The sequence below is a fragment of the Bubalus kerabau genome, chromosome 11, assembly GCF_029407905.1.
Source record: "Bubalus kerabau isolate K-KA32 ecotype Philippines breed swamp buffalo chromosome 11, PCC_UOA_SB_1v2, whole genome shotgun sequence".
NCBI lineage: Eukaryota > Metazoa > Chordata > Mammalia > Artiodactyla > Bovidae > Bubalus > Bubalus kerabau.
Window position 1 is genome coordinate 75,194,146 of NC_073634.1, and position 23,840 is coordinate 75,217,985.

A 23,840-nucleotide genomic window follows, 5' to 3' on the forward strand; every position below is an offset into this window, starting at 1 on the left:
CGCACCACCCCCCGACCCTCTTCTCTTGGCACTGGGCTCGCGAATCCGTGCCTAATATCAAGGAGGTGCCCCAAAAGGGTTCGTTCCGCTTCACCCCCCCCCCCCCCCCGCCCCGCCACCCGTCCCCGCCCTAAGAGGTCCCAAATTTGGAGAAGGGCGGGATGGATGGTGATGCTGTTTCTGAAGCAGAAACTCAGAGAGTGAACAGTGAAAGGAGCTGCGGGTCGGGACGCATTAGCGCTTTATTGAGCCCCTCCCCCGCGGCGGGGCGCCGGGCTGGGTGGTACGGTGGTCTCTGCTCAGGTCGTTCACCATCCGAGCGCCCAGGTGCGCAGGATCCGCAACAGGAGCGAGTCAGTGCTGGCCTGTGCCTGGGAAAGCAAGCTCAGTGGGCGGGCGCTCCCAAGAAACAAGGCAATTCCGAAGTCCAGCTCACTTGTTTCTCTAGGCAGGAGGGTTTCTCATCCACTTCCCCACCTAACCCGGTCTCCCACCAGCCCAGAGAGACGGATAGTGTTAAAGAAAGTTGTACTTCGGCCGGCGCGCTAGGGGGCGCGCCCCTCCTGGTTGAGGTTGGGAGTAGGGGCTCCAAGCGATCCCTGATGCCCCTGAGAGTACGATGGCCCGACGGTGGAAGGGGGTCCCCGCCAGGCCCCGCCGATGTCCACACTTACTTTCCCGCCCATCCGTCCGCTCTTCCTCTGGTCCTGCGTTGCCCTCTTCCCCTTCTACCGCGACCTCCTCATCCTCTTCCTCCCCAGAAGTGCCTAGGCCAGGAGAAGGCTGGGTGAGTTGGGGTCCCTTATTCTCTGGCCGTCTTACCCCCATCCCTCCCCGACCCAGAGGGTCTGGACGCCCAGTCCTAGTGGCCGGCCGCTCCCTCCCATCCTGGCTTCCTCACCTGGCTGGAAGTCGATGGTCCTCAGCATTTCGGCCACATGCTCCACGCTCACGGTGAATTGATCCATTCTTTCATAGCCCGGCTCTGGCCGGCCGGCCAGCTCCACCTTCGACATCGTCCCGACCCTGCAGCAGCCCAGCGGCTTGGCTGAAGACACCCAGCACCACTACCCCCCCTTCCCACCCTTGCCAGTGGAGTCCCCGCCCACCCCTTCCTCTCCCTTCCCACTCCACCTACTCACTTATTGATCAACTCCTTGGCCTGCTGCAGGGAAGAAAGGAGGGTGAGAGTAAGCACTGTGCCAACCTCCGGCAATATCCCATTTCTGATGCCCACCACTGTCCTGCGGGTTAAGGGTATATGCATGTCCCAATTTGTTAAGGAAAAAAATGGATAGAGAGGGTGACTTGCCCAAAGCCACGGGGCAAGTAGGAGCCAGAGGTAAGACTTAAACCCGGCTTCCCATCAGCCCTGGAATTTCTTTGGAAGGAATGATGCTAAAGCTGAAACTCCAGTACTTTGGCCACCTCATGCGAAGAGTTGACTCATTGGAAAAGACTCTGATGCTGGGAGGGATTGGGGGCAAGAGGAGAAGGGGATGACAGAGGATGAGATGGCTGGATGGCATCGCTGACTCGATGGACGTGAGTCTGAGTGAACTCTGGGAGTTGGTGATGGACAGGGAGGCCTGGCGTGCTTCGATTCATGGGGTCGCAAAGAGTCAGACACGACTGAGCGACTGATCTGATCTGATCCCAGGGCAAATGCCCCCACTCCAGCCACTAGGTGGCCTGCCACTGCCTGCCCCCCTCCCCCCAGGGCCCACCTGCAGGTAGAGCGCCATCTGCGGCTCCTCCATGGACTGGATGGCAGACTCCACCAGCTTAGAGGAGGCCTCCAGGTGGTCTCCGTACTGGCGGATGAGGCCCCTGACTCGCTGCAGCTTCTCCTCCTGCTCCCGGGCCAGCGCCTGCAGCAGCTCACCCTTCCGCTCCTCCAGCACTGCACACAGGCCCTCAAACCTCTGGTTCAGCAACTGCTTCTGCCTCCGGCTGTTTTCCTGAAAAACCGGGAGTAAGGATGAGACCTCATAGCTGGGAGAGTACCAGGCTACTTGTCCCATTCCCCACTTAATGGACGTCAGGTGGAACCAAGAAGAGATGTGACCTGTCAATTACAACCACAAATTAGTGGCAGAGACCAGACTCCACCCAAGGGCTGCTGGTTCCCAGATCTTTTCAGTAATAATACTGATATATACTTTGTTGAGGTTTAATTGAAATATAACATATTAGCTTCAGATGTACAAAATAATGATCCAATATTTGTGTATATTGTGAACTTAACACCACAATATGTCTAGTTAACATCCAGCACCATACATAGTGGACAAAAATGTTTCCCTGTGATGGGAACTTTTAAGATCTACTCTCTCAGAAAATAACACTATATATTTAAATGAGTTTCATGAGTGCTGCTGCCGAATTCTCTGACTCTGGTTTTTATTTGTATTATCTCACTTAATTCTCAAAAAGATCCATGGAGGTAGCCATCATATCATTCTCATCATCACTCTTTTACGTAGTTAAAAACAAGCAGACCCAAACACTGAGAACTTAAGCCACTGGACCAAAGTCACAGAGGAGGACAGAGCTGGGATTCAAACCTAGCAGCCTGGGTAAGCACATTCTACTACTTGTGATTTACCTCCAGTAGCCCAGCAACTTTCCCTCCCTCCCTTTCCAGGCTCACCTCGATGGTCTGGCACACCTCCTCCATCTGTGTGATCACTGCTTGCACACGGTCATTGCCGGCCACCAGCATCGCGATGCCATCGCTGAGCTCACTCTGCCACACACAGAGGCTAGCACTCAGGGCTGGAGGACCTGGTCTGGAGCTAAGCTCCTCCCTCCCTGGCCAGGGCTACCCAGGAGAGGACTGTCCCCTCCACTACCACCATCAGGGCATCCTCAGGGCAACTCTGACAGAGATCTAGAGAGTTTAGAACCATTCAAGAAGTTTGGAAGCACATTCTATAAATTCTGGAAGGAAGTGGAGAGAGGAAGTCTTCCACCACCAAGTGAGAAAGAGACATTCACCAAATATCCACCAAATGCCAGGCACTGGGCTGCATGCTTTATCTTCCATCAATTTTGAAAAGGTCTTCAGGATTATCCGTTAAGATAATATTGCCTCTTCTCCATTCTCTTTATTCTCTCATTCTGGGACTCTGATATCTAATCAGAGTATCTAATATATCTAGAGTATCAGATATATCTATCATATATCTAATGTGTTAGACCTTCTCATTCCCAACCTCCTCATCTCCCAGTGCTATATTCTAAGCTATTTTTTCAGTCCTCTCTTTCCCTTAAAAAAATTTTTTTTATGTGAAAAAAAAATTTTTTTTTTATGTGAAAAAAAAATTTTTTTTCTGGCCATGCTGTGTGGCTTGTGGCATCTTAGTTCCCCAACTCAGGCCCTCGAGAGCAAAAGCACAGAGTGCTAACCACTGGACAGCCAGGGAATCCCTAGTCCTCTCTTACTGAGAGAAAGTTGTCATTTAATTCATCCCTTGAATGTTTTGTTTTCTACAATTATATTTTCATTTCTAAAAGCTCTGTTCGGTTCTTCGTCAAATCTGCACTTTTGATAGTCTATTATTGCTTATTTTTAAATTCCATTTTTAAAGCATTTTATACAAAGCTGACTTTACATTCTTTAATAATTCTAGTATCTTAAGTTTTTGAGGGTCTAAATCTGAAAATTTTGTTTCTGCTGACTTCACTCATGAGTACGTTTCTTTGTGTATCTTCAATCGTGAGCCCATCTTATGTTGATCTTAATCTAAGAAAAACCCAAGGCCTAAATTGAGGGTTTTTCCACCAGGCAGAATTTGCATTTGCTTTTGTCAAAAGCCAGGTGGCACAACTGACCACTTTAGGGATTCCTGGGATTCCAGTGTATCCTGTGATCCTTGGGGGTCTTTGTTGTAGGTCCCCCAAGTTTCAGGAGTTTGTAGGCATAGTCTCATCTGTCTAGTACAGTAATAATTTGCCCTGTGGGAAATCCTGCCTTTCCCATGCTTATCATTCAGGGTTCTGTTCACATCTCACTCCCCCTCCTTCTCTCCCTACCTCACCCACACTTGGAGCTTTCCTTTACTTTCTACCTATCAATTTAATTTTTATTTTATCTTTTCAATTATTTTTTAAAAGTTAACTGATCAATTTCTATTTTTGGCCATACTGCATGGCATGTGGAATCTTGGTTCCCCAACTAGGGATTGAACCAGTGCCCCCTGCGTTGGAAGCTTAACCACCAGACCTCCAGAGGAGTCCCTTAATTTTTAATGTTTTATGTAGAATCTACTTGTATGACAGTGAGATGGCCTTGAGAGTTCACCATACTACATCCATTTCTCGTATGATCCTTACAACTCTCAAGTGTAAGCATTTTCATCCCCATTTTACAAGAGAGGAAGAATGTCAGGGTCAGAGAGCTCAAGTGACTTACCCGAGGTCACACACTGAGCTGGGACTTCAGCCCTGATCTGCCTGCCTTTGAAGTCAAGTGGAGTAAGAGGCTGCAGTTTGAGATCCCATCCTGTGTCCCCACCCCCACCCCCCCATGCTTGCTCCCTCTGCTGCTTGATACCTTCTGACGTTTGTAAATGGTGGGCAGTGGGGCCACCTCACAGTCCTTGTGGGCACCAAAGACCTTGCAGAGAGAGCAGGTGGGCACTTCACAGCTCAGACAGTAGATATTGATCTTCTCGTCTTCATGCTCCTCACACATGAGGTGCTGCTCAGCCTTGGAATGCAGTGGCCTGCGGGGAGGCAAGCAGTGTGGGAGCGGGAGTCAGGGGCCAGGCAGGGGGGGCAAGCGTGTGAGGCCCCCTGAGCACTTTTTCTTTAGCCTCCACCAGCCCCTGCCACCCTCTGTGCCCCGACAGCTGCTGCTGTGGCTGGGCAGGCGGGTGACTTCCTCTTCACTTGAGGAACAGAGCTACGTACAGGGTACAGGATGCCTACATCCAAGAGTAGTTTCTATTCCAGGCAGCACGATGTCCCACAGGGAGGCAGGTCATGGAGGGTTGACAAGGACCTTGCTGATGGATGGCCAGCACCCCCAGGTGAAGAAGGGGTTAGCGCTGGCCAGGAATCAGAGGCCGCCTGAGCTGGTGACCTGCCGAGCTGTGGGCAAGTCCCTCCTCCTCTCAGGTCCACTCCTCTCATCACTAAACTGAAGGGGCAGGTTGACTGTTTCAGCTTCTCCCTGCTGGCCCTGATGGGCTCCCTGGCTATGTCCCAGGCCCTGCACTTTAGAGAAATGAGACCCTAACAGCTCACCGGGAGGACTCCTGCTTGTAAATGTCGATAATGTTCTCCACGAGCAGGTTCCGCTGCAGGCCGTAGACGCCATGTCGATCCAGGACCACCTCGTGCCTGCAAGATGGGCAGCGGAAACGGCCCCCCGAAGACACAGTGGTGGAGCTCCGGGACTGCCACAGAGGGTTCGAGGCCTGTGGGTGCAGAGAGCATGAGAGGAGGGCCCAGTGAGTTATGGGGGAACTGGAGGGGGCAGGAGGGAAAGTCAGCGGGGCTGGGGAGTAGGACAATGATGGAGGGGAGGCAGCAGCTCTTTTTTTTTGGCCATGGTGTGCTGCATGGCATGTGGGATCTTAGTTCCCCAAGCAGGGATTGAACCCGTGTCCCATGCACTGGGAGCACATAGTCTTAACCACTGGACCACCAAGGAAGTTCCCACCCACTCTTTTCTACAGCTGTGCGCTCCTCTGAGAGCAGCCCCAGGTGGGTGGCCATGGAAATCTCTCCCATATTTGTCTCGTTACTCAGCCCACCCCTTTGAGTGTCGCTGCATCCAGAGCCTAGCTTGATCAGGCCTTGTCAGGACAAGACCTCCTCAAAGGGGCCCAGCTTGGAGCTGTGGGGAGACATTGACCTCAGCAGGAAGACCGAGAAGGGAAATGGTCTCTGAGTGGTGCAGCCAATAGCCTCTAGCCTAGGGCTCTCGTGGGCCACGTGTGGGGGAGATTCTTTGCAACCCCGGGCAGGGGTACAGAGACAAATGCTGAACAACAGAGCAGACACATAGAGCCAGATAATCCAGGGAAATCTCTCCAGGCACAGGGAAGCAGGGCTCCTGGGTTCTCATGCTGCTCCTGTAGTGCCCTACTGTGCATGTCTGGGCAAGCATTCAACCTCTGCACAATTAAGGACTAGACTGGATTATTCACTCTACCACAAATATTGAGTGTGCCAGGTAATTGCTAGGCTCTGGGGGAAAGATGACTATCCCTGCCCTCAGGAAGAGCAAATTCACAACTCCAACCAGTGGGCTGGGTGTTACGACAGGAGGAAGCTTGGAAGGAGGACTCACCAGATGGGATCAACAGTTCCTCCCATTTATACCCCTGAGAGGACCTGCTCCATCCCGTCCTAAAAAGGAGAGCCCCGCCATGGCTGAGGCCACAGAGGGTTGGCTCAGAATTGAGGACGTGATCGATCACCTGACCCAATAGGACCAATCAGTTTTTCTCTCTAGGAAATTGGAATGGAGACACAGAGGCTGAGGTGACTAGACCAGGTGCAGCTTTTGAACTGAAAAAAGACCTGTGGAGTTGAGCTAAGAGCCGACATTGTGGCCATCCTGAAATCTGTACAAGTGGGCAGTGTGAGGGGTCAGACACTGTGAACAGAGAAGCCTGGTCTGCAGGGAAGAGAAAGAATCGATCTAGGGGCAGAAGTAGAGATGAAAGACTGGTGGAGATTGCTTGTTGTTCCTCAATATTCACTTCTTCTTCTTCTTCAATAATAGAGACCCTAGATTTTTAGTAAGACACATGGAATAAAGACCATGCAACCAAGCCTCCCTTCCAGCTGGGTGTGATGAGGTGACTGTGTTCTGGCCAATGGGATATAGATAGAAATGTTTTGTGCAATTTCTAGGAAGTATCTTCAATGTGAAAGGCATGCCCTACTTCTCCTCTTTTCTCCTTCCTGCTGACTGGAATGAAGATGAAATGGCGTATGCTGAAGCAGCCATCTAGAGCCATGCAGTAGACACATGCTGAGAATGGCAAGATAAAAGGAGTCTCTGATGAGGCAGAACTGGACTGCCCACTTTCTTTCTTTCTTTCTTTTTTTATGTTTGTTAACAAACAAGTTTTTATCATTTATAACTCGTTCAAGCAAGATTTCTGAATTCTTTACCCCTGACATCTGGAAAAAGAGAAGAATGCCCACTTTTGTCAATTCTATTGAATATTTTAGCCAAGGTAATCAGGCTAGAAAAATATATTAAAGGCAGCCAGATTATAAAAGAAGTAGTAAAATTATCTGTCTTCAGAAACAAAATGCTTACATTTAATGAAATATCTAAGAAATCCACAAAAGCAGTATAAATGCTGATTAATGAATTTAGCAAGTATTATAGGATAGAAAAACAACTCACAGATATCACTCTTATTTGTAGAAACTAGCAACGAACAATCTGCAAATGCTGCTGCTGCTGCTGCTGCTAAGTCACCTCAGTCATGTCCAACTCTGTGCAACCCCCATGGACGGCAGCCCACCAGGCTCCCACATCCCTCGGATTCTCCAGGCAAGAACACTGGAGTGGGTTGCCATTTCCTTCTCCAATGCATGAAAGTGAAAAGTGAAAGTGAAGTCGCTCAGTCGAGTCAGACTCTATGAGACCCCATGGACTGAAGCCTACCAGGCTCCTCCGTCCATGGGATTTTTCAGGCAAGAGTACTGGAGTGGGGTGCCATTGCCTTCTCCGTGGACTGCCTACTTTCACTGGAGAGAAAAAAAGTTTTACCTACTTGAAGTCACTGTTATTTTTGGTTTTCTGTCTTTTACAGCTGAACCTAATCCTAATTGGCTGGAAGAATACTCCTAGAGAGTGATGGAGAGGGTAGTCATCTGTGACTTTGTGTGTTTACATGTATTTCCCACAGTTGGGTTCTATAAACTTCTCCAAATCCTTATCACATTTTGGCAGGATTTCTTTTTTTTTTTTTTAATCTATTTATTTATTTTGGGGTTTGCTGGGTCTCTGTTGCTGTGCAGGTTTTTCTCTAGTTGTGGCAAGAGGGGCTACTCTCTAGTTGTAATGCACAGGCTTCTCATTGCAGAAGCCTCTCTTGTCGCAGAGCACAGGCTCTAGAGTGCTTGGGCTTCAGTAGTTGTGGCTCCCGGGATCTAGAGTACAGGCTCAGTAGCTGTGACGCATGGGCTTAGTTGCTCAGAAGCATGTGAGATCTTCCTGGACCAGGGATTGAACCCAAGTCTCCTGCATTGGCCAGCAGATTCTTTACCACTGAACCTTGAGGGAAACCCTTGGCGGGATTTCTTGAAAATTATAAGAAGTTAATACTTTAGCCCATCATAAACCTAAAAAAGATTAGCTTGAGATTATCCCAAGGCTGTGTTTGGGTAAATAAACATAAATCCTTCTTAGTAACTGGAATTGTATGAATATTGTTAAGTTTAGCTTAAAGACTGTGTTAAAGTGTGAGATCGCTGGGCTTTTGTTTGCTTGATACAATTATCTTTCAGTATTTAGAATCCAAGTGAGCAAGGTGGTGTTAGGAAAACTCTAAACCTGCAAACTCCTGGAATCTTACTTCTCTTTGATTTGCTGGTGGCAAGCATTTAAATATGCTTGGTGTCTGAGTGGGAGGAAAGGGGGCGTATTATTTTGTATATAATTAAATTATTTTATTTTACTTTTGGCTGTGCTCGGTCTTCACTGCTGCACTTGGGTTTTCTCTAGTTGCGGAGGGCAGAGCACTCTTGGTTGTGGTGTGGTCTTCTCATTTCAGTGGCTTCTCTTGCAGAGCACAGGCTGTATGTGCATGGCTTCAGTAGTTGCAGCTCGAAGACTCTAGAGCACAGGCTCAATAGTTGTGGAGCATGGGCCTAGTTGCCCTGTGGCATGTGGAATCTTCCCAGACCAGGAATCCAACTCGTGTCCCTTGCATTGGCAGGTGGATTCTTAACCACTGGACTACCAGGGAAGTCCAGGGGGCATATTCTAAAGTCTTGGCCCAGAGCAAAGACAGACTCCTAAAGCTTCTGCTAACCTCTGCCCCTCACAATGCACCCTTCCTCCATACTCATTATTTAACAGTCAGCACATGTTTTGAGGACCTATTATGTGTCAAGCACTGTGCTAGGGGTTTTCCACACATTCTTGAATTTAACCCTCAAGAATTTCTTGTAAAGATGGTAGAAAAGGGACTTCCCTGGTGGTCCAGTGGCTAAGACTCTGAGCTCCCAATGCAGGGGTCCAGGTTCCATCCCTGGTCAGGGAACTAGATCCCACATGCCCCAGCAACGATCGAATGATCTCGTGTGCTGCAGCTAAGACTCAGAGCAGCCAAATAAATAAATAAATAATTTTTTAAAAAGATGGTGGAGGAGATGAACATTTACCCTCTAACCTGGACTACAAGAAATATAGTAAGAAATATACAAGTCTAACACCTATTGAATACTTAGTTTATGCCAGGCTTTGCTCTAAATCCTTTTATTTGTATTCAATTTATTTCATATCATTAGCTCCATTTCAAAGACGGGAAATTGTAGCCCAGAAAAGTTTAATAAATTTCCACATGGTCATCAGCCAGGTGGTGGCAAAATCAATATCTGAACTCAGGCACTCTGACCTCAGGGTCAGAGTAATCATTATACTCAGAATAATCATTATACTACATTGTCAGATACAATAAAATTTAGGTCCATTGAAGAATGATGCCCAAAGCTAACATTTTTCTCTCTGAGCCTTAGGTGAAGTGTTTTAGTAAAAGAGTCATGAGGGACCAAGCATCATCCTTTCATATAGGAACCTTTCACATAGGAAAGAGAGGACAGCCTAAAAGTCAACTGTGCAACTGTGGATTGAAGTTATTTCAACAGAAATAAACAGAAGATGACTCATCATACCAAAACCCCGTGTGCCACAGAGTGCTAGCTGGCAACCAGAGTGACCTTCTTGTCTGTGGAAAGATAGTTCAAATCTCACAGGAGAACTCCTCCCATGGCTACACATGCCCCCATGGTAGATAATTCATCATAATTCATCAGACTTGTGTGAAAAATATTCTGAGGCAACATAACCAAACTGAGACACTCAACTGCCTACTAATCCAGGTCATACCCCTCTATTCATCCAAGAAGCCAAAGAGGTAAACAGAGATTACAAACCAATGACAACAGTCGGAGAGCCAGTCTGCTTTTGGAAGGAAGCCAAGGTCAACAGGGTTGAGTGACGAATTTACCCTCAGTACCAGATAAAGCTACCCCTATTTAAAGAAGACTGATAAACAGAAGAGAGGCAACAGGAGATAAAAGCCAAGATAATCCAAAAAGGAAATGGAAAAGAAAGCATGATGAACAAGGGACAAAGACACCTTCTGGAAGAACTGCTTCAACAAACAGTTCAATTTCAATTAAAGAAACAAAGAAAACAACTCTCAAATCCGTACATGACTAGTGGAAAAATCATAGCTTTGGCTAAACAGACCTTTGTCAGCAAAGTGATGTCTCTGCTTTTAATATGCTGTCTAGGTTTGTCAGAGCTTTTCTTCCAAGAAGCAAGCATCTTTTAATTTCATGGCTGCAGTTACCATCTGCAGTGATTTTGGAGCCCAAGAAAATAAAATCTGTCACTGTTTTCATTTCCCACCCATCTATTTGCTGTGAAGTTATGAGACCGGATGCCATGATCTTTGTTTTTCGAATGTTGAGTTTTAAGCCAGGTTTTTCACTCTCCTCTTTTACCCTCATCAAGAGGCTGTTTAGTTCCTCTTCACTTTCTGCCATTAGTGCGGCATCATCTGCATATGTGAGATTGTTGCTATTTTTCCCAGCAATCTTGATTCCAGCTTGTGCTTCATCCAGTCCAGCATTTCACATGATATACTCTGCATATAAGTTAAATAAGCAGGGTGACAATATACAGCCTTGATGTACTCCTTTCCCAATTTTGAACCAGTCCGTTGTTCCATGTCCAGTTCTAACTGTTGCCTCTTGACCTGCATACAGATTTCTCAGGAGGCAGGTAAGGTGGTCTTATATTCCCATCTCTTTAAGAATTTTCCATAGTTTGTTGTGATCCACACAGTCAAGGGCTTTAGTGTAGACAATGAAGCAGAAGTAGATGTTTTTTTGTAATTCCCTTGCTTTTACTGTGCCCAATGGATGTTGGCAATTTGATCTCTGGTTCCTCTGCCTTTACTAAATCCAGCTTGTACATCTGGAAGTTCTCAGTTCATGTACTGTTGAAGCCTAGCTTGAAGGATTTTGAGCATTACCTTGCTAGTAGGTGAAATAATAGAACTGTGCGGTTCTTGGAACGTTCTTTGGCATCACCTTTCTTTGGGACTGGAATGAAAACTGACCTTTTTCAGTCTTGCGGCCACTGCTAAGTTTCCAAACTTGCTGGCATATTGAGTGCAGCACTTTCACAGCATCATCTTTTAGGATTTTCAATTGCTCAGCTGGAACTCTGTCACTTCTACTAGTTTTGTTCATAGTAATGCTTCCTAAGACCCACCTGATTTCACACTCTGGCTCTAGGTGAATGACCAAACCATTGTGGTTATCCAGGGCATTAAGACCTTTTTTGTATAGTTCTTCTGTGTATTCTTGCTGTCTCTTCTTAATCTCTTCTGCTTCTTCTAGGTCCTTGCTGTTTCTGTCTTTTATTGTGCTCATCTTGGCATGAAACGTTTCCTTGGTATCTCCAATTTTCTTGACGAGATCTCTAGTCTTTCCCATTCTACTGTTTCCCTCTATTTCTTTGCATTGTTCACTTAAGAAGAAAGCATAGTGTCCTTGATTAAAGAAGAACCAGTCACAAAAGGACAAATACTGTATGACCCTTCTTATATGGGGTACTAGAACGGTCAAACTCACAGAGATAGAAGGGTGGTTGTCAGGGGTTGCGGGAAGTGAAATGAGGAGTTATTATTTAATAGGTACGGAGTTTCCATTTGGGGGATGATGAGAGTTCTGGGATGGATAGTGGTGATGGTTGAACAACAACGTGAATATTCTTAATGCCACTGAACTGCACACTTAAGAATGGTTAAGATAGTAAATATTTATTTTATGTGTACTTTACCACAGTGCTACAAAAGAGAAGAAAAAGTAATCAAGACTTGTTGGGTTATCTTGGTCAAGGGTCCTACTTCAGATTCCCCACAGTGAGGACTCACCCCAGAGATTGACCTGAGGTGGGCTGGCAAGGCATGGTGCCTCATTACCGCTTCCACACCTGCCAGAGAAATTTCCTTGGTGGCTCATCCCACTGGCTAATCCTGGCTAAACCATTCTCCCAGGACCAGGGGCTCTGAGAAGCAATCAATGCTTAGGCAGTCAACCTCAGTCTCTTGTTTGAAGAGCACCTTTCTTGGAAGCTGGAGAGCACGCAGGGAAGGTGAGGGGGAGGGTTACTCCTCTCTGGCCACAGGCTGGTGCTGCTCCCTGGAGTAGATGCCACAGCTGAGCCCAGATTTGCCACTCATCCCCGGGTCCCAGAGTCCTCCCCTCTTCCACAGCTCAATTCCTCCTGCCATATTCTACCTCCGGTTGACTTTGCTCCTAACCTTGAGGGCGCCTCTTCCTTTTTGTAATGGCTTCAGCAATGTTTCCCCTACCCAACTCCACATCCAACTTCCTTTGCTAGAGTAGACCCTGAAGCGTATATATGTGTGTGTATATATATATAGACACATACGTGTGTATATGTGTCCTTGGGTACTAGGGCTAAACTTGACTACTAATAAACAGTAAAGTTTTCTTTTGGATTTTTGGAGGCTTCTGGCTCATGGCATGACATGTTGCTAGCTTATGTAGCTCAGACTCCCTCACTGTGCTACCCAAGTGTGCATTGTTTCCCAAAATGTGGTGTACATACTGAGGACGGGCATGAAGATTTCAGGAGGCACGGGGATGGACATATGAATTCCTTAGGTGTTTGTTGTTTAGTCGCTAAGTTGTGTCTGACTCTTTTGTGACCCCATGGACTGTAGCCCGACAGACTCCTCTGTCCATGGGATTTTCCAGGCAAGAATTCTGGAGTGGGTTGGCATTTCCTTCTCCAGGGGATCTTCCCAACCCAGGGATTGAACCTGCAATGGCAGGCAGATTCTTTACCACTGAGACACCAGGGAAGCCCTCTTACGTGTTTACCTTAATGTATATTAGAAAAAAATAACCAGCCTATAAAATTGGTGATTTTTCGTGGATTTTATCATTTAGAATTATAAATATTTCATCTTTGAAGGTGAGTTCTTTTTTACAGAGTTATTTATTTGACTGTACCAGATCTTGTTTGGGGCATGCAGGTTCTTGGTACCTGCAAGACATAGTTCCCTGACCAAGGAATCCCTGCATTGGGAGGTCTGGGTCTGAATCACCACAGAAGTCCCCAAAGTGAGTTCTTTTAAGTAGAAATACTTAAGCATAGTACAAATGGCGTACACAGTTTTGGCAAAAATCAGGAAGATGACAGAGAATGAAGTTTGGGACATTTGCTCTAACCCTTTCCTAACTCCCTCCCCTAATCAAAACTTGTATGTCTTCTGTCCTGAACAGTTTGCAAATGTGAAGCGGCTACCTTGAGAAAGTCATCTGTACTAGACATGCAGATAAAATTGTTCCCCATTCTCGGTAGCATCTCTGTATTTTAATTGAGAGCATTTAATGCAAGATAATATAGGGAAAGTAGCAGTGATCTGAAGATGTGGCTTGGGATTTGCCATTTATGACCTTGGGAAAACAATTTCTCTTATGGCTCACGTTTCCTCAGATCTAAAAAGAGGATTTGTACTTAGCAGTAGCTCCATTCAAAGGCTGATGTTCTCTGAGCAATGAGCCTTAATGGATATATTTATGGTAAGAACACTGACCAGTGTGGGGGAAGGGAGTTGTTAGTTTTTATAGCAACCTTCTCCTCTCACATCTTGCAGGTCACCATGTCCCTGTTTTGAATCCACTATCTCTCGTTTGTGCCTCCCTCTAGCTGTCCCTGGAATGCCCTCTTCCTGTTTGATATTAAAAGTTGTTGAAATCCCATCTTCTCTGAAATAGCCCTAGTGTGTTTAGATGGATTTATACATTCTATAATTTTATATTATTTATGAGGCTTAAAATTTATATAATACAGGAGCTCCCTGGTGGTCCAGTGGCTAAGACTCCAAGATCTAATGCAGGGGACCTGGGTTCCATCCCTGGTCAGGGAACTAGATCCCACATGCTGCAACTAAGCCCCAGCGCAGCCAAAAAAAAAAATTCACAACACACCTGTATTATTTTTTTAACCAGAATAAACAGTAAAATTGTTTTTTCAGATAGTTAACATGCTGGTTATTTAATGCTGCTGCTTAGTTGCTTCAGTTGTGTCTGACTCCACAGACTGCAGCCTGCCAGGCTCCTCTGTCCATGGGGATTCTCCAGGCAAGAATACTGGAGTGGGTTGTCATGCCCTCCTCCAGGGGATCTTTCTGACCCAGGGATCGAACCCAGGTCTCCCGAACTGCCCACAGATTCTTTACCACCTGAGCCACCAGGGAAGCCCGGTTATTTAATAGTAAAGACTAAATGAGTTACAATGGTATTACAATGCAACTATCTTTAACATGTTCTTAACATGGGGAGAGACTCATGAAAAAAGCAGGATCTAAGTCTATATAGACAGTAGGATCCAAATTTTGAAATGGGTGATGGGAGTTAAAGGATTTTAAAATTTCTTATTTGTATTCATCTACGTTTCCCAAATTTCTTTGTATAAACCATGAATTACTTTATAAAATGCATAAAATAAAAACTAAATATTTTTGCAATAATTTCCACTGAGTGATAGAATTGTGGGTGATTCCTTCCTTCTTTTTTAAAAAAATATAATTTTGAAATTTTGTACAAGGACCTCGTGTTTGGGGAAATAAATGTTTACTTTTAAAAAAAACAATGCTCAATCCTGCCGTGAATGAACAGGGGGCATTAAAGTGCCAGAAGCATTAACAGGAGAAAAGATACTTGGCAGACCTATGTTAGTTTACTCCCTAGTTCATACACTGCTGCTGCTGCTAAGTCTGACCCCATATATGACAGCCCACCAGGCTCCCCCGTCCCTGGGATTCTCCAGGCAAGAACACTGGAGTGGGTTGCCATTTCCTGCCCTATCTCCTGGGCGGGGAATTCAGGCTCCATCACTCCATTACCTCCCTAAGGGGTTCTTATAGTCAGCCTCATCCCTGGGGGCCATTTCCCCATTAACGACCCTTCAGCCCAAGGAAGGGTGAGGGGAGAAGGGTTGTCAGTTATATTAAGGGGGTTGTTCTTGTTGTTTTAAACAAACTGGAGAAGCATAAATAAATAAAAGGGTTTATCTTAAAAAAAAAAAAAAAAAGAACTGTGTGTCTATCTGGCCGGATGGAGGCGTGGGAGATCTTACTTCCCTGACCAAGGGCGCCCCCTGCAGTGGAAGCGCAGAGTCTTCACCACTGGACCACCGTAGTTTAAGGAAAACCCTTAGTTTAAGGAAAGTGTTTAAGAAAATACCACTTGAAGACAGGGTAGACAGGAAGCAGGAGATGGTTATTAGAAAGAGTTTTAGGAAACCAAAGATACTAGAGGAGTTCAAATTACAGACAGAGGAGTCATGGGACAGAGAGAACTTGAAAGGTAGATTTTACCATGAAGGGCTTTAAAAAAAAAAAAAATTGTAAAACCTTAGAGGGTTTTGAATCCAAGGGTAAAGAGCTGAACTTAATTTTGTAGGCGAAGTTTCTAAACTGCAAGAGAAAAATCAGAGTGAATATTAATCAGAAGTGATTTGGATAAACGGGAGAGAAGACTGGCTATTTCTTCTGATGGAAAGGCCCAGGCTTCCCTGGTGGTCCAGTGGTGAAGACTCTGCGCTTCCACTGCAGGGGGCGCCCTTGGTCAGAGAAGTAAGATCTCCCACGCCTCCATCCGGCTAGACACACAGATCAGAAGCAAGTCACAAGCAAGTCACTGTCTTGCCCTCAGACAGAAACAGAAAACACTGCAAAGATCAGGGATGCCAGAGGTGGAATCTGGCCAATTGCGTGGATGTGAGTGGGCTGCCGGCGAGAGGAGGGAGTAAAAAAATTCAGACCTTTCAAGGCTGGTGCTTGGGAAGACATTGGTGCCTGTGACGCTGCAGAACTTAAACCTGGGGGACACTGCTCCCCAGATGAGTAGAATTCAAGGGTTCTGTGAACCTTGATGGGAAAAAGGACATCTTTATTTTCACTAACGTCTAGAAATTGAGCACTTTCCTTTATTACGAAGGTAGGAAGTGGGGTGTGGAATTGGGTGGGGGAAACATTGCGGAAGCCATGAGCTGTCTCTCTTTTAAGCTATATTTCTTTGGTAATGGTCTGCAGCCTCCAATGGAAACATTCCATCTAGAAAGATGCTCTATGAATGCAATTCCTCTATTGAATCTACACTTCTCTCAGAATCTTTTCCCTCTTTCCTGGCTACCCAGAGTGATGCTGATTTGGGATACTTGCCCAGGACGTAAGGAGGGTTGTTGGCAGCTATCTCCCCTAAACTGTAGGCCTGGCCAATGACGAATAGTGGACTGTGCAGGTCCTCTGAGACAGAACTTCAGAATATACTAGAGAAACTGTGGGAAAACAGGGGCAGAAGACCACACATTTGAAGCAAGTTGAAGACCTTTAGAAGAATCCAGGAGGCAGCAAAAGCTGAGTTGTGGGTGGGGGAGGGGTTTTGAGGGGAGAGCTTGCTCTGCCCAACAGAACCTAGCAGTGAGCATGACACAGGGATTTGTGAAAAGAGGCTGGCTCAGAGGACTGGTAAGCAGGAGAGTGAGCCACGGGACTTCCCTACTCGGTCCAGAAGTTAGGACACCATGCTGCCAATACAGGGGGCGTGGGTTTGATCCCTGGTCGGGGAACTTAGATCCCACATGCCAGTGGTGCAGCCAGGAAAAACAAGAAACAAAACAAAAAGAAGAGTGAGCCAAGATAGGACACTAGTAACTGAATGCAAAGTCCTGAAAGAATGGAAATACATGATGATTCTTCAATTTGTGAAATCAGATTGTTAGAATTACAAGGATGTTAAACAGCAATTTAAAGCCCCTCTTTATCCATGTGTGTGTAAACAGGCTTGAAGAAGTGAAACAACCTGCTTTACAGTCATGGCCAATTAAGGAAGAAACTGGTAGGACTAGAGCCCAGGAGTGCTGAGTCTCGGTCTATGATCGTGTTTCCCAGTAAACCCAGTTTCTGTCCTCAAATAAGATCCTAAGCCGATTACAAGATTAACACAGTTCATAAAATTTCAATCAACCAATTTCCCATAAAAGAAACCTGCCCAAGTCTGGGCTGGGGAGGGACATCTCAGTGCCCTCAGTGGCAGGTGGAAGTGGCTGAAGAGGAAGGCTGTATAGGGTTTTCACCAGCTGGCCTGTACTTGATGACAGCAGCCCTAACAATTAGACTGTAAAGAACTGGAATTTGGGGGACTTCCCTGGTGGTCCAGTGGTTAAGAATCCGCCTTGCGATGCAGGGGTCAAGGGTTTGATCCCTGGTCAGGGAACTAAGATCCCACACGCCATGGAGCAATTAAGCCTTGCAAACCACAACCACTGAGCCTGCGCACCACTAATGGGGAGTCTGTGCACCACAATGAAAGATCTCACATGCTTCAACTAAGATCCAAAGCAACCTAAATACTAAAAAAAAAAGAAAGAAAGAAAGAAAAAAGGAACTTGAATTTGGGATGAAATAAAAGAGGTCATTTCTTTCCCAGTTTGCCCTTTATGACAGGAGGAGGCCCCTTTCTTGCTATTCCCATCTCTGTAACTCTCTCCCTACATGGACACCCTCCAGAAAAGCTGTTTCTGAACAACCTTCTCATAAGGCCTTCTAGTTGTCTGTTAAATTACAACAGGTTGCAGCTCATAAACAAATGCCCACAGTGAAGTGGGGGCAGGTATAAAAATAAACCACAGGCTGTTTTAAAGCAGTTTAGGAAGGAATAGAGTTTACAAATTCAGAAACACATGGGAAGATGTTTGTGTCAAATTCCCACACCGACAGCTTTCCCCTAGCCAAAATGCTTGGTTGCTGAGTGGGTGCAAGTGTGGGGAAAGAGAAAGAAATTAAAGGGGGTTAATGTGGTGTTTTGGTGTTTTATTCTGTTTAAATTCAGAGAGAGAGGGAGAGAGAAAGAGAACTGTATCACAGCTCTAAAGAAAATGAGTTAAATTGTGATGGCAACTATGTAAAAATATGTATAGAGACAAGCATAATATGCAAACATGAAAACAACTGCATTGGAGAAGGTGAGATTATGGATGACTTCCTCCCAAACCTTTAATACTCGTCAACATTTTCAATGAAAAAAAAATTTTTTTTTGGTCTCACCATGGGATCTTAATTCCCCAACCAGGGATTGAACCCAGGCCCTCAACAGTGAAAGAGTGGAGTCCTAACCACTGGACTGGCAAGTAATTACCTCAGAGAAATATTTTAATTTTTAAAATTTTGTTTCCTCTTTTGTTAACCTGATGCTCAGTTCAGTTGCTCAGTTGCATCCGACTCTTTGTGACCCCATCGACTGCAGCATGCCAGGCCTCCCTATCCAGCACCAACTCCCGGAGTTTATTCAAACTCATGTCCATTGAGTCAGTGATGCCATCCAACCATCTCATCCTCTGTCATCCCCTTCTCCTCCCACCTTCAATCTTTCCCAGCAGCAGGGTCTCTTCAAATGAGTCAGTTCTTATAACCTTATGTTTTAAGATCACAATCCCTCCAAATACTAAATTTTTTTTAGTATTTTAAAAATTATTTGGTTGTGATGGGTCTTAGTTGTGGCATGTGGGATCTTGTTCCCTGACCAGGAATCAAATGCAGGCCCCTTGCATTGGGAGTGCAGAGTCTTAGCCACTGGACCACCAGGGAAGTTTCTCCTTCCAAATTCCTTTTTGTTGTCCATCACAGTAGTTTTTTTAGGACAGCAAAACACTGAGCATCATCTAAATGTTTCAGAGCATGGGTGGAATAGACTGTGGCTCAGTCATGACAAGGGACCACTATATAGCCATTAAAAAGGAAGGTGCGTGTTGGAATGTGTGGCTATGGAACAACAGCCAAGAGACTAAACCAAGGCAGGTGTAGGATAAATTTAAATGCATGCATACACACACACACAAACGTGTACCTAACCACGGGAAATTTATCCAAGGGTACCCAAGAAAGTTGGTAATGGCTACTTCCATCTGGAGAAGGGAATTAGAGAGGGCCCAAGGTGAAGATTCACTTTTCATAATATAAATTCTTATAGTGTTGGAAAAAAATATGTGTGTGGGTGTGTAGTATACCGGTATCACTTTTCTAAGTCCTATTAACTTTCTAGGCAATGTTCTAAGTGTGTTCTTCCTAAGTAGTTTCAAGATATAGAAGTCCTATTCTCGTCCCCATACTTAGAAAACAGACAATCTGATTATGCCTAGAGTTGTCAAAATGTGGAGGCAATGTGTGAAAAAACTAAATATGCTCATCTTTCAGAGGGAGGTCTGCTGAGATGTATATACATAAGTGCAGCCAAAGAACTGGGTCAGCCTCCCACCAGGCCATTCCAAATAAAGCAGCAAGGAAATGAGCTGCTTCACTCCTCTCCTTGGAGGGCCAGGGGTGCCCTGTACTTCAAAAGATACACATTAGTCCAGATCCACAGAACCATCCTGAAGCCCCGGGAACCATGTTATCTCCCAAATATTCTGCACAGGGTTCAACCCAAACAATTCCCAAGTCTCTCTGGGCTCAGATCAGTATTCTAGACCTTCAGGGAACCAAAACAGTGTGTCTGGATACAGAAGACTGACTTGAACATCTTCTGGTTGTGGTTTAGTTGATAAGTCGTGTCTGACTCTTGCAACCCTATGGACTGTAGCCCGCCAGGCTCCTCTGTCCATGGGATTTTCCAGGCAAGAATACTGGAGTGGGTTGCCATTTCCTTCTCCAGGGGATCTTCCAGACCCAGGGAAGAACATATTCCAGCCTCCACATATAGGACCCCTCCCTGCATCCCTCTGCCCAGTGATACCGTGTGCCATGCACTTTAATATTCTGACCACTTTTTTCTTTTTTTTTTACAGAATATGTTACCTTCACTTTCAAAAGTTTTCTTTGCTTTCACATATTTCAGGCTCTAATGAAAGAATGTTTAACTACAAATTCATGAGAAGGAATGGCAAAACCTTTCTGTCATTCCCCTCTGGGCATCTCAGCCTGAAGGATGTTCAGAGTTAATCAGACCAAGGGAAAACCCAAGATGGTGGGTTGCACATGACTGAATGCCTGGGATGATCAGACCCCAGAGATGGAAAACCACTGGCTCTGAGGTTCTCTGGAGCCAAATAATGACAGGTTTGAACACTTACAGGAATGGGAGATGGCAAAAGGCCTCGATGGGAAGATGGCAGGAGAGACCATGGAGCTCAGCGAAGACAGCAGACAACAACGGTGGGTTGTGGGCGTAGCTGTAGAATGACCTGAATTAGCCAGCCCACTATTTTCCCCCAAACATGCTGCCCCCAAAGAACTTAAAAGGGAAGCATTCTCTTGGTTAAGTTAAATATCACTGTGTTCAACACGTTTCCCCATAATTTCTGATACAGATGAAGACTGCGTGTTCATGATGTTCCTTATCGCTGCCATGCCTACTAAGTCAGCCAGCTCTGGTCTATTCTGAGCTTTTACTTCATTGGTAAGGACACGTGTGTGTGTGTGTGTGTGTGTGTGTGTGTGCGCACACGCGCGCCTTTATCCCTCACTCTCCCTGATCTTTGTTCCGTTTTAGAGATTACTAGAACCTACACCAAGGCATGGGGCAAGAAAGAAAGCCCACTTATATAAAACATTCGGATACGTGCTGCTTTTAGTTCTGAAACCAGGAGCTAAAATGAGATCTGTGAATTTGATTAGCTATGCTTTGCTCTGTGACCACACACAAGCGAAAATTGGTTCCATTTGGAGAAAGTAAAATGTATTCTCTGCCTTCTCCCTGCTTAAGTGACCTCGATCCCTTTTAACCAGCAGGTCTCGACTCACCGATTTGGGGAGGGACACACGTGTCACCTCTAGTGGGGGTGAATTCCCAGTGTTCTGTCCACTAACTTTGCCTGCCCCCTCCCAAGATGGATGCGCTCAGTCTTTTGCTTTAAATACAAATAATTTCACTGTCATCATGGACCTTTCTCACAGTCCACTTTTTAATGTTTCATTATCTCATTGCTATTTTCTCCAGATTTTCCATATTGTTCTTGAAATCTCAACTCCAAGCTGGAATGCAGAGTCACAGCATAGGCTGTCACACAGCCTGGTTAGAGGATCACTTCCCTGTCCAGTTTCCATGTGGGTCTCCTTTTCTCTGTAGAGACCAGCATCCCAGGGCTGTCCATGCATAGGCTGTATGCTCACCAGCCTGCAGAGCAGCTGCTGACTCATGCTTACTTTGGGATCTGCTAGGACCCCTGGCTCTCCTTCTGCCCTTCAGCCAGGACAGCCACCACCAGCCTCCTTGGGGCGCCTTCCTCCCATCACCTTCTGGGTGCTTGGCGCTGACCTGACAAAGAAGCCTCTCACCAGCCCGCCCTGCCCCAGCCCGGCCCCGGCCCACCTGGAAGACATCGTTGGCACACTTGCGGCACAGGTTGTGCTGGCAGGGTAGGATCACCACCGGTTTGGAGAACATCTCCAGGCAGATGGGGCAAATGAGCTGCTTCTCCAGGTTGTCCATGCTGTGTGCATCCCCTAGCAGCGGCTTGAAACCCACCGTGAAGTTCATCCCCTCAGCGACTGTGCCTACCCTGGCCTCGGCCCTGGTCTCGGCCTGCTCTCACTGCCTCTGGACCCTTCCTCGTGTACTTTCGGCAGTCTTCCGACTCTTTGCGTTCCCTTCTGTTGCTCACTCCTGAAACAGCTCTATGTCTCCTGTCCCTTCCTCAAAACAATTTGCCTTGTCCTTAGATAGCTGTTTTCAGACACTTCTCTGCCTCGCCTTAGTTTCTGCTCTGTACCCTGGCCAGGCACACGTAGCTTTTTCTCGTCCTCTCTCCCTGAATGGCTCTGTCCCTGGAAACTTCTCCTTCTGTTTCCCAAACCCCTCTTGTCCACTCTGTGGGCAGCGCTGTTTGCCTCTCACTCCCCAGAGAGGAGATTAGTTTTAACGTGGGGGTGGGGAGCAAGGGGCATGTGTGTGACATTCCAACTCCCAATTTAGCTCCTGAAAGGCGAGCCACAGCTGTCACCGAGTGAGTGACCCTGACTCATTCGGGAACGGGCGACTCCCCAGAGCAAGAGTGGGGTGAACTTCACTGCTGTGGTGGAAGCCGAGGTGGGCAACAGAGGTGCTCTCACTCAGAAGCTCCTGTGAGCCCCCGACCCCCATGCTTGGGCCTGGGTGCCTCTTCCAGGTAGCGACACAGAATCTCAACTGGCCTGTGTGACAGGCACCATACATGGCCTGGGTGAAAGGAGACATCCTGCTGGACCTATAGATAGAGACAATGAAATTGGTTGCCTCCAAGGCTTAGTCAGTGATTCTGACCATCTTCCTCTGAATCCTATGATTCAAAACAAGGGCACCAGAGATGAGAGAGAGGCTCTTTTTTGTACTTGCACAGATCTTTCTTATATCCCCCTGCCCTAGGAAAAGAAGCCCAGGAGGCTGGAGCTGGCAGGTGCGCCAGGGCCTGAAATGACCTCATGAGCATATCCCTGAGAAAACATAGGATTCTGGTCCCTGAACACATCACTGGAGCCACGCCAAGGACATCTCTTGATTTGTTAGGAAATCTAGAGAAGCGGAGTTGGGCAGAAAGGACCTGATGCCAGGGACCTATTTTGGGCACCGAGGAAATTGGTCTCCAGGAGAAATTTAGAGCACCGACAAAGTCATCATCACAAGGCTCTGGGAAGCCTCTGCCCCAGCTCCACACATGTCCTGATCTCTGGCTGAAGCAGGCTAGTCTCAGATATGCCCACGTGTCCTCTACCTTTTTCTCCTTCTTCTTCTCTATCCCAGGCATGATTTGTCTTTTGGGGGCCCAACATATGCGCTGGGATTGGATTTTAAAAAGCTCTTTTATTGACTGACATTCCTTAGCCCTTCTCCCACTCAGGAGAGAGAAGTTTGAGGAGTTACTAGGTTCTGACCCTGCGAAGATGGGGAATGGTGTGATGAGGATACCAGACAGACAGTGCAATGAAGCACACACGGGGAAAGGGCCTGGACACATTCAGTCTTTACCCTATCACATTTTCATGCCCCTATTTTAAGCGCAAAACATATAGTGATCAGCTTGTACAACATGGGACCAGAAGGATGGAAGCCGGCAGCCACTGCTGTGCGAACTTCGGTCAACCCCCAGGCCCCATGCTCATGGATGCTGTGCTAGCGGCTGCGGCGCAGGGAGAACTGAAAGGCGGGACAACGGCCTCTAAGCCTCAAATGCACTTATGCTCTTCCTGAGCTGTCTCATGGTGGTACGGGATGACGCTGGCAATGCCAAGGGCGTGGGCACCAGAAGAAGATGAGACCAGCTCCCAGAAAGATGAACTCGCTTGGGAATGAGGCTGAACGAAGAGTTCTTGGCACACAGAGTTGCAACAAAGGCGGGTCACCTGACACAGCAGCTCCAGGACAGGATCCATCCTGCTTGGTGTTCAGGATCCAGATGGATGTCTCATAAGTGGCTGACACTACGGCTGACACTGGCTCAAGTTCCAAGGAAGGCACAGGAAAAACAATGTTCAGGAAGACTGTCACCCCTGCCTAAGACCTCACAAGGGTTGGGTGGGAGGGCTGCTCTCTAACAGGTTAAAACTGGGACTAGA

General features: G+C 46.6%; 1 protein-coding gene across 2 annotated transcripts; it reads right to left on the reverse strand.

Moving 5' to 3' along the window:
• Positions 1–226: 226 nt before the first annotated feature.
• On the reverse strand, positions 227–22,149 carry TRIM54 (tripartite motif containing 54). 2 transcript variants are annotated; one of them, XM_055540692.1, is made up of 9 exons: positions 21,622–22,149; positions 5,254–5,426; positions 4,559–4,730; positions 2,654–2,749; positions 1,728–1,961; positions 1,143–1,162; positions 902–1,026; positions 675–767; positions 227–371 (listed from the first exon to the last, which is right to left on the reverse strand). In XM_055540692.1, the coding sequence occupies exons 1-9, from the start codon at positions 21,787–21,789 to the stop codon at positions 355–357; spliced, it is 1,098 nt and encodes a 365-aa protein (XP_055396667.1). In that variant the 5' UTR covers positions 21,790–22,149; the 3' UTR covers positions 227–354. The 2 variants fall into 2 exon arrangements, with proteins under 2 accessions (XP_055396667.1, XP_055396666.1); XM_055540691.1 differs by having other exon boundaries at positions 1,143–1,165.
• Positions 22,150–23,840: the final 1,691 nt, after the last annotated feature.

Bases quoted from the DNA above. Each gene is read 5' to 3' on its own strand.
- TRIM54 (XM_055540691.1), bottom strand. From the start codon at position 21,789: ATGAACTTCACGGTGGGTTTCAAGCCGCTGCTAGGGGATGCACACAGC. The intron at 1,166-1,727 runs GTGGGCCCTGGG...TCTTCCCTGCAG, and splicing joins AGATGGCGCTCTACCTGCAG to CAGGCCAAGGAGTTGATCAA. The intron at 768-901 runs GTGAGGAAGCCA...CTCCTGGCCTAG, and splicing joins GACCATCGACTTCCAGCCAG to GCACTTCTGGGGAGGAAGAG.